Consider the following 10,213-nt stretch of genomic DNA (forward strand, 5'->3'; position numbering starts at 1 on the left):
AACTTTTTGCCTGTCCTGGAACATGTATACAGGTCCTAAATAGTATCAACATTACTATCAAGCAGACCTGGAGCCTGTCCTCGAACATGTACACAGGTCTTAAATAGTATCAACATTACTATCAATCTGTCCTGGAACATGTACACAGGTCTACCCATGTTTATCCATGTTTGATGATTGAGAGCATCTTGGCTGGCTGCATCACTGCTTGGTACGGCAACTTCAAGGCTAATGCAAGGCGCTACAGAGGGTGGTGAGTTCGGCCCAGTACATCAGAGGCAGAGCTCCCTGCCATCCAGGACCTCCATACCAGGTGGTGTCAGAGGAAGGGTCAAAAAGTTGTCAAAGACTCCAACAACCCAAGTCATAGACTGTTCACTCTGCTACCGCACAGCAAGTAGTACCAGTGCACCAAGTCTGGAACCAACAGGAACCTCACACTGATACAACACACACATGTACACACATGCATACTGATGCCACACACACACACACACACACACACACACACACACACACACACACACACACACACACACACACACACACACACACACACACACACACACACACACACACACACACACACACACACACACACACACACACACACACACACACACACACACACCCTGTTGCCTAGTCCTTGTATATAGCCATGTTACTACCGGGTACTCCTTGTATATAGCCATGTTATTACCTGGTACTCCTTGTATATACCCATGTTACTACCTGGTACTCCTTGTATATAGCCATGTTACTACCTGGTACTCCTTGTATATAGCCATGTTACTACCTGGTACTCCCTTGTATATAGCCATGTTACTACCTGGTAGTTCCTGTATATAGCCATGTTACTACCTGGTACTCCTTGTATATAGCCATGTTACTACCTGGTACTCCTTGTATATAGCCATGTTACTACCTGGTACTCCTTGTATATAGCCATGTTACTACCTGGTACTTCCTGTATATAGCCATGTTACTACCTGGTACTCCTTGTATATAGCCATGTTACTACCTGGTACTCCTTGTATATAGCCATGTTACTACCTGGTACTCCTTGTATATAGCCATGTTACTACCTGGTACTCCCTGTATATAGCCATGTTACTACCTGGTACTCCCTGTATATAGCCATGTTACTACCTGGTACTCCTTGTATATAGCCATGTTACTACCTGGTACTCCCTGTATATAGCCATGTTACTACCTGGTACTCCTTGTATATAGCCATGTTACTACCTGGTACTCCCTGTATATAGCCATGTTACTACCTGGTACTCCCTGTATATAGCCATGTTACTACCTGGTACTCCTTGTATATAGCCATGTTACTACCTGGTACTCCCTGTATATAGCCATGTTACTACCTGGTACTCCCTGTATATAGCCATGTTACTACCTGGTACTCCCTGTATATAGCCATGTTACTACCTGGTACTCCTTGTATATAGCCATGTTACTACCTGGTACTCCCTGTATATAGCCATGTTACTACCTGGTACTCCCTGTATATAGCCATGTTACTACCTGGTACTCCTTGTATATAGCCATGTTACTACCTGGTACTCCTTGTATATAGCCATGTTACTACCTGGTACTCCCTGTATATAGCCATGTTACTACCTGGTACTCCTTGTATATAGCCATGTTACTACCTGGTACTCCCTGTATATAGCCATGTTACTACCTGGTACTCCTTGTATATAGCCATGTTACTACCTGGTACTCCCTGTATATAGCCATGTTACTACCTGGTACTCCCTGTATATAGCCATGTTACTACCTGGTACTCCTTGTATATAGCCATGTTACTACCTGGTACTCCCTGTATATAGCCATGTTACTACCTGGTACTCCCTGTATATAGCCATGTTACTACCTGGTACTCCCTGTATATAGCCATGTTACTACCTGGTACTCCCTGTATATAGCCATGTTACTACCTGGTACTCCTTGTATATAGCCATGTTACTACCTGGTACTCCTGTATATAGCCATGTTACTACCTGGTACTCCCTGTATATAGCCATGTTACTACCTGGTACTCCCTGTATATAGCCATGTTACTACCTGGTACTCCTTGTATATAGCCATGTTACTACCTGGTACTCCCTGTATATAGCCATGTTACTACCTGGTACTCCCTGTATATAGCCATGTTACTACCTGGTACTCCTTGTATATAGCCATGTTACTACCTGGTACTCCTTGTATATAGCCATGTTACTACCTGGTACTCCCTGTATATAGCCATGTTACTACCTGGTACTCCCTGTATATAACCATGTTACTACCTGGTACTCCCTGTATATAGCCATGTTACTACCTGGTACTCCTTGTATATAGCCATGTTACTACCTGGTACTCCCTGTATATAGCCATGTTACTACCTGGTACTCCTTGTATATAGCCATGTTACTACCTGGTACTCCCTGTATATAGCCATGTTACTACCTGGTACTCCTTGTATATAGCCATGTTACTACCTGGTACTCCTGTATATAGCCATGTTACTACCTGGTACTCCCTGTATATAGCCATGTTACTACCTGGTACTCCCTGTATATAGCCATGTTACTACCTGGTACTCCCTGTATATAGCCATGTTACTACCTGGTACTCCTGTATATAGCCATGTTACTACCTGGTACTCCTGTATATAGCCATGTTACTACCTGGTACTCCCTGTATATAGCCATGTTACTACCTGGTACTCCCTGTATATAGCCATGTTACTACCTGGTACTCCCTGTATATAGCCATGTTACTACCTGGTACTCCCTGTATATAGCCATGTTACTACCTGGTACTCCTTGTATATAGCCATGTTACTACCTGGTACTCCCTGTATATAGCCATGTTACTACCTGGTACTCCCTGTATATAGCCATGTTACTACCTGGTACTCCCTGTATATAGCCATGTTACTACCTGGTACTCCTTGTATATAGCCATGTTACTACCTGGTACTCCCTGTATATAGCCATGTTACTACCTGGTACTCCTTGTATATAGCCATGTTACTACCTGGTACTCCCTGTATATAGCCATGTTACTACCTGGAACTCCTTGTATATAGCCATGTTACTACCTGGTACTCCCTGTATATAGCCATGTTACTACCTGGTACTCCCTGTATATAGCCATGTTACTACCTGGTACTCCTTGTATATAGCCATGTTACTACCTGGTACTCCCTGTATATAGCCATGTTACTACCTGGTACTCCCTGTATATAGCCATGTTACTACCTGGTACTCCCTGTATATAGCCATGTTACTACCTGGTACTCCTTGTATATAGCCATGTTACTACCTGGTACTCCCTGTATATAGCCATGTTACTACCTGGTACTCCCTGTATATAGCCATGTTACTACCTGGTACTCCCTGTATATAGCCATGTTAGTTTTACTCTGTATTGTTATTCACTGGGTATTTATGCCTCGTGTGACTATGATTATTTTTTTGCCCCTTTTTTACCCAATTTTGTTATATCCAATTGGTAGTTATAGTCTTGTCCCATCGCTGCAACTCCCGTACGGACTCAGGAGAGACGAAGGTCGAAAACCATGCATCCTCCGAAACACGACCCTGCGCCAATCGGCAATGTTTCTTGACACACTGCTCACTTAACCCGGAAGCCAGCCGCACCAATGTGTCGGAGGAAACACCGTACACCTGGCAACTGTGTCAGCGTGCATGCGCCCGGCCCGCCACAAGGAGCTGCTAGACCGCGATAGGACAAGGATATCCCGGGGTAGCCAAACCATCCCCTAACCTGGACGACGCTGGGCCAATTGTGCGCCACCTCATGGGTCTCCCAGTCGCGGCCGGCTGAGAAACTGCCTGGGATCGAACCCGGATTCTTAAGTAAGCATTTCACTGTTAGTCTACACCTGTTGTTTACTAAGCATATGACAAATACAATTTGATTTGAATGATGGGCACAGGCAACTGTTTTTGAAAATCAGTTGAATTTGAAGCCCTACCTGAACCCAGTACTGGACGACAGGCAGGTGTTTAGTGCTGAGCAGTTTGTGCAGGTCCTTCATGGTGTTCACCACTGCTTCATTTTCCTCTGTCTCCTTTAGCTTTAAATCTGTGGGGATTGAGGAAAACTACTTAAAGGTTACATTCCTTCCCTGTCTGGCACATTTTTAAAAAACAGCACTTCTTATTCAGCGTGGTCTTTTGGAAGTGTTGATTATAACTCTTTCGAGAATTATGTTAAATGTTACGTGGGTTCCTATAGGTCTAACTGTCCTGTGTGAGTAACTACTCACCTGTGGAGAGGTTAAAGGTTACGTGGGTTCCTATAGGTCTAACTGTCCTGTGTGAGTGACTACTCACCTGTGGAGAGGTTAAAGGTTACGTGGGTTCCTATAGATGTAACTGTCCTGTGTGAGTGACTACTCATCTGTGGAGAGGTTAAAGGTTACGTGGGTTCCTATAGATGTAACTGTCCTGTGTGAGTGACTACTCATCTGTGGAGAGGTTAAAGGTTACGTGGGTTCCTATAGATGTAACTGTCCTGTGTGAGTGACTACTCACCTGTGGAGAGGTTCAGGTCCAGGCTGTATTTGTGAGATATGAGTCCTGTGTTGCGTATGAATGCATCTTCTACCAGAACATCCTCTATATCGCTGTCTTCATCACTAGGATCCTCTTCCTCCTTCTCCTCATTGGTTTTCGTTGCTGTACTTGTCTCTGGATTCTTGGGTTCCCTCTGGAGCTCCAGGTCTTTACTACAACAGGGCTGTTCGTCTAGGTCACTGTAGGTGCTAGCCTTCTCATTAGGCACAGAAGAGACAGAAACGGTTGAATTATTGGCTGGAGTTGAGGTATCTAGGTCACTGAGGTCAAACTCTGCAGGCAGAAGCAACTTTATGCAGTTGTTTATCTCTGTAAGACACTCTTCAATCTCTTCTGAGGCGTCTGAGAAGAAGCAACAACAACACATAGAAAAGTTATACATTAACTACACTCAATGCATGAAAACCCTGAACCTGGTGTATAAAGGAAGTGATACAATATAATTATTATAATTATAATAAAAACAATAGTAATAATATGCACCTTCCATTTCCTTGGTGGCCTTTTCAACTTTGTCTTTATAAATCCTCTCCAGTCTTTTCTGTCTCTCCTCCTCTCGTTTCCTCTCAGCTAGTGTTCTGGCCTGAACATCATGAAAGTCCACCTGAAAGGAACACAAACAAACAAGATTATTGCCAAACAGCACTTCATTTACTTGTTTTACTGTGACCTTTAAAATGATATAATAGAGGTAATCATCCTTCTTACCTTTTTAACCTGCTTGAGAAAGTGGTAGCCCAAGGCCAGTTTCTTATAGGCTTCTCCATAAGTGGCCTGCCATTCTTGCACAGTTTTGATGGCAATGGTCTTCAGCTTTCGGGCCACCTCTTTGGGTGGTGGAAGAGGCTCATCTGAGTCCGTCTCCACTGTCAGGTCCAGAAACTCCTGGAAGTTGTCCACCAGCAGGACCCTGAAGTGGTGTGAGCGGGTGAAGAGCTCACTGACCATCTGGAAGGCTGACAGGCGGATCTCGGCATGCTCCTGGGCCAGCTGCGTCATGGTCAGGTGGTAGAAGTGTTCAATGTAGTCGTTGGAAACTCTGTTAGAGGAGCAGGTGTGTTTGACAGAATTAAAATTGTACTCGTTTTTATGTAAAGCTGAAGCAGAATAAGTAAATTAGCTATAGGAAAGAACGTCCTACTTGCATATCTTTTTCACTTCCTTCAGTTTATTTGGATTTAGTTGTGGTTCCCCAGATGTGGTCAACTCTTCCACGAGCTCTGACAACTTATCTCGTTGTGCGTGGTCCATCCTTTTACCTGAAGTGCTGGGAAATAAACCACGAATGGTGGTAAGTCGCTCTGGATAAGAGCGTCTGCTAAATGACTTAAATGTAAATGTAACGGTTGTATGCAAATTAGCACAAATGTAAAAGTAATGTAGCTAACAAAGCCAACGGTGACACTCCTGTGAATACTTGAATTAAAGTGGTAGCTAATGGCATTTAAAGAGACTAGACAAAACAAACTAGCTATATGCTAGCTGGCAAATACGTAGACAAAGACTACTTCACGAGCGAGACACATACTAACTCCAGTACAGTACGTCCACATAGATTTCCTTTCAAAATATTTTATGACGAATTCACGACAGTCGTATTTAATCATAATTCATAATTGTGAGCTTATGAAAGACATTGCTGGCTGCGACAGTATCTGGTCTCCGAGCTACTGTAGCAAAGTCTGTAGCAAAGACAGCTAGCTAGCCACCCCCTGAATGCTGTCATGCTGAGCATGCGTCGCCCAGCCCTAGCCAATCAGCTGCTTCAAACGAAACACAGTGACTTCCGGTCAGGAATTTTCTGCGCCTTCAGTAGGACACAATATCCCGAGAGGATCCCTATGATAGATGCTTCAGGTTGTTTTAGCGTTCATAGCAATTGTTATCAACTGCACTGCAGGAATGGAACGTAATGAAACGTGGAGCAAAAACATTGTTATCAGATTAGATGCTTTTGAAAAACTATATCATTACTTCCAGGATTACTTTTAAATTCAGAAAGGATGTTGGCGAAAAACAATCTTTGAAACTTCTTTGTTTTCTCAATTACATTCAAATCAGCATTGAAAAAGGCCGCAAATTTAAGTTTGTTCCACCTGAGCGAGTCTGACCACAAGTCATTGACCACTATGATGACACACCAAATGTATTTGATGGATCGCGGGAAAAGAGCAGCAATAGGCTTTTGTAGGCTTCAGTCCTAGCTAGGTCTTCCAATGTTGCGACTTCTGTCGGCTTCCAAAGACGATCAAATTTGAATAAACGCTTGGAGGTAAGGATGACAGCAGTGGTGTAGTCTTCGGCGATACGGATATCACAAATTATTAGTGGTGGGAAAAGTACTCAATTGTCATACTTGAGTAAAAGTAAAGATACCGTAATAGAAAATGACTCAAGTAAAAGTGCACCCAGTAAAATACTACTTTTGTAAAAGTCTAAAAGTATTTGGTTTTATCAAAGGTAAAAGTATAAATAATTTAAACTTCCTTATATTAAACAAGCCAGATGGCACAATTTTTTTGTTTTTATTTTATTTACGGATAGCCAGGGGCACATTCCAACATAATTTACAAACAAAGCATTTGTGTTTAGTGAGTTCGCCAGATCAGTAGGGATGACCAGGGATGTTCTCTTGATAAGTGTGTGAATTGGACCATTTTCCTGTCAAAATGTAACGAGTAGTTTTGGGTGTCAGGGAAATGTATGGAGTGGAAAGTACATTGTTTTCTTTAGGAATGTAGTGAAGTAAAAGTTTCCAAAAATATAAATAGTAAAGTACAGATATCCTCCTAAACTACTTAAGTAGTACTTTAAAGTATTTTTAAGTACATTACACCACTGCTTATTATTGATATCTACTGCGAATTTATACGAATCACACTGCTGCTCTCTCATTTAGCAATTTGCGCCTTACAGATTGTGGTTGTTGTGGATGGCTGTTGTTATATAAATATATGTAAACATTCATATACATAGTTCATATATTATACAGCGCCAAACCGCCTGACTCAAGTCATCTTATGTACCCCTGCTAAAACAGGAACTAGCTCACACAGCCAGCAATAAAACTACCCCCTAACACTATCCCCTCAGCTTTGCTGTCTTACGACCCCAGGAAACCAAGACATTCCATCGCATGAACACATACACCCAGCCATAGTAAACTGCCCTCTACCTCACAAACCCCTGACACAAACATAAACAGTCTTCTCCTCTTTTACTGGTCGGGTGCCCAGAACAGAAGACTGCTGTTCACCAATGGGGGCTGCTACTCTGGCTAGAGCGGGTCCGCCTCCAACCCTACGGGACCATTCAGAAGGCGTCACAACAAGACTCTACCTACCTTATTCTATGTATAAAAATGAATGTAACCTTTGTATAAGCTCTCTTTTTCACCTGACCCCTCATCGGGTTATATGAACTAGATCCGTGCACGATGTAGAACAAGATATCTTTGACCAATAAACGGCCTTTTTGATACACCTGATTCCACTCTGTCCAGCGCCGTTGATTTGCATTCCCTCTCCAGTAAGAAACACTAACACTGTTCACAAATCTAAATGTGTATTTGAACCCAACAATGGTTCATTTCAAGAAGTTTAAGCTGCCTATCAATCTTTTTTTTTTAAGCCCTCTTCATCAGCTGAATAGTGTGGAACCAAGCCTATTGAATAGATGTGGGTCTTTTTTGCTCAATTTAATTGATGTTGATAAAAAAAATGGACACATGGCCTAATGGACACATGCTCAAACTTGCACACTTTTGATTTACTTAAAGGGGCAATCTGTAGTTGCTACATCCATATTTGGACGTATACATTATATATATATATATATATATATATATATATATATATATATATCCATTGATTCTTGAAGAATGTAACTTATAAATGCCTCATGAGTTGAGTTCAACTGTCACACTCCCAGAACTCAAAATATAAGCATGTACACTATACAGTGTAACAAACACTGTATAGCCTCATAACATGGTTAAAATGATCATGCTGGTATCATGGATGGTCAGTCCTTGCATCCATAGCTCTGTCTATTAATCTGAGTGTTTACATTTCTCCAGGCCCATCAGCTTTTTACCAAAACAGACGCGGGTTGGCGTTTTGTTATTATTATACCTGTGGATTTGCCTTTTAAACAGCTGCATATTTTTCAAGGTATCAAAGTGTCGCCAACTAAAAGGTAAACAATAGGCCTACAGCAAATGCAGCATATGGCATTCATTTTACACATGTAAATAGCACTTTTCAGTAGTGCTCAAAACATGCCATTCCATGAGCGCAGCATTGATTTTTCAACATGAATCAATGAGCCCAATCAGTCGTCCATGACAACAAAATCATAAACAACAGAGTAGGGCTGGCTAATAAGTCCGTAGTTTTGGGGTCATGCTCAGGTAAAACAATTTGGCTAACCTATACTTCCATATTCTCAAATCCTATTCTTGAAGATCATCTTATAACTTTTATTGGAATGACTGGAGTTTTGACTTCAGAAGTTACAGGGTGTGTTGAGTGGTGGTGTCACTTTGCCTGGTGTAGGACCATAATGGGTTAATATTAGTGGAATAGGGTGGAGGATTTTTAATAAGGGTAGGGTAGGTTTCTTCCTCATTTTGTGTCACAAAGTATAATGGATTTATACACCAGTCCAGTTGGTGGCGGTAAAATGCAACATATTGGATGCCATCCGCCACAAAATATCATTGAAGAAAAGAAGGACACACCCAAATACAGTACGTATGAACACAGATTGAACAATGAGACAGATATTTGACCGGAAGTATAAATGTGAAGCATCGGCTTCTGTTCTGTGACTAATTTGTTCCCATTGGTTTAGTTATACAAAGGATTTGGTATGAAGATTGGCAGGCAGAAACTGTTTTTCCAATAGATATCCCCGATCACACTTGTATGCGATGTGATGGCGACGTTGGTTTCCTTTGATATACTTGATTTGACGAAAATGAAAACGTGTCAGTTTGTCACTTTCACGTGGTTGGAGTAATACAATGTTCAACTACTTACGACTTTGGCTCGAATCTAGGTTTTGCTTCAGATTGAGAGAAAATTGACAAATAAGGAAGAATGTTCTACTTTCTCTCATTGACTTCTCAAACTCTGGCTGGGTGTGTTTAGCAAGCATTCACGGATGTCTCGCGATTTTGCGCCTCTGGGTTTAGAAGCTCTGTAACGTTTTGGAACGTTCAGATAGAAATTTATTATGTAGAGCAAACATGCCTCTATATAAGAAATCCTGTAGTCTCTAATTATGGCATTACTATCTGTAACGTTCGAGAACGTTTTGGCAACTTAATGTGTTCATTCCAGTCTATTACTTTCAATGGTTCAACCCGTTGACATTACGTTTCCATGTGGTTCCTTAAACATAAACTGTCAACCCAATTGTCATAAATGACTATTCTTTAATAGTAGGAATATTAATACTATAAGGACAATCAATGTCCGTGTTCCATTCTCAGACTACATATATTCCATGGATCAAACAACGTATTCATCACTCACTATCATATTCAGTCTGATAAAGTAGCACACCAATGTTTATGGAGATGTGTTGGGTGGAAAGAAAGACCAGAA

The 10,213-nt window shown here is 41.6% G+C and overlaps 1 protein-coding gene and 1 long non-coding RNA gene across 5 annotated transcripts in view; both read right to left on the minus strand.

The window, feature by feature from the left end:
* uvssa (UV-stimulated scaffold protein A) overlaps window positions 1-6,290 on the minus strand; it is a 30,102-nt gene extending 23,812 nt beyond the window's left edge. The window contains exons 1-6 of one of the 3 annotated variants that reach the window (XM_035762689.2): window positions 6,130-6,290; window positions 5,743-5,868; window positions 5,310-5,640; window positions 5,085-5,205; window positions 4,560-4,943; window positions 3,998-4,107 (exon numbers count right to left, since the gene is read on the minus strand). In XM_035762689.2, the coding sequence (XP_035618582.1) occupies window positions 3,998-4,107; window positions 4,560-4,943; window positions 5,085-5,205; window positions 5,310-5,640; window positions 5,743-5,852 (1,056 nt within the window). In that variant the 5' untranslated portion in view covers window positions 5,853-5,868; window positions 6,130-6,290. The remainder of the gene's footprint in view (window positions 1-3,997; window positions 4,108-4,559; window positions 4,944-5,084; window positions 5,206-5,309; window positions 5,641-5,742; window positions 5,869-6,129) is intronic. The other 2 variants (XM_035762687.2, XM_035762688.2) reach the window with 2 other exon arrangements.
* Window positions 4-2,492, minus strand: LOC127913956 (uncharacterized). 2 transcript variants are annotated; one of them, XR_008087375.1, is made up of 3 exons: window positions 2,301-2,492; window positions 2,205-2,268; window positions 4-1,917 (listed from the first exon to the last, which is right to left on the minus strand). It is a non-coding gene; the product is annotated as an uncharacterized LOC127913956 (long non-coding RNA). The 2 variants fall into 2 exon arrangements; XR_008087376.1 differs by having other exon boundaries at window positions 4-1,853; window positions 2,013-2,268.
* Window positions 6,291-10,213: the final 3,923 nt, after the last annotated feature.

The sequence above is a fragment of the Oncorhynchus keta genome, chromosome 30 (genome assembly GCF_023373465.1).
Source record: "Oncorhynchus keta strain PuntledgeMale-10-30-2019 chromosome 30, Oket_V2, whole genome shotgun sequence".
In the NCBI taxonomy this organism is placed as follows: Eukaryota; Metazoa; Chordata; class Actinopteri; order Salmoniformes; family Salmonidae; genus Oncorhynchus; species Oncorhynchus keta.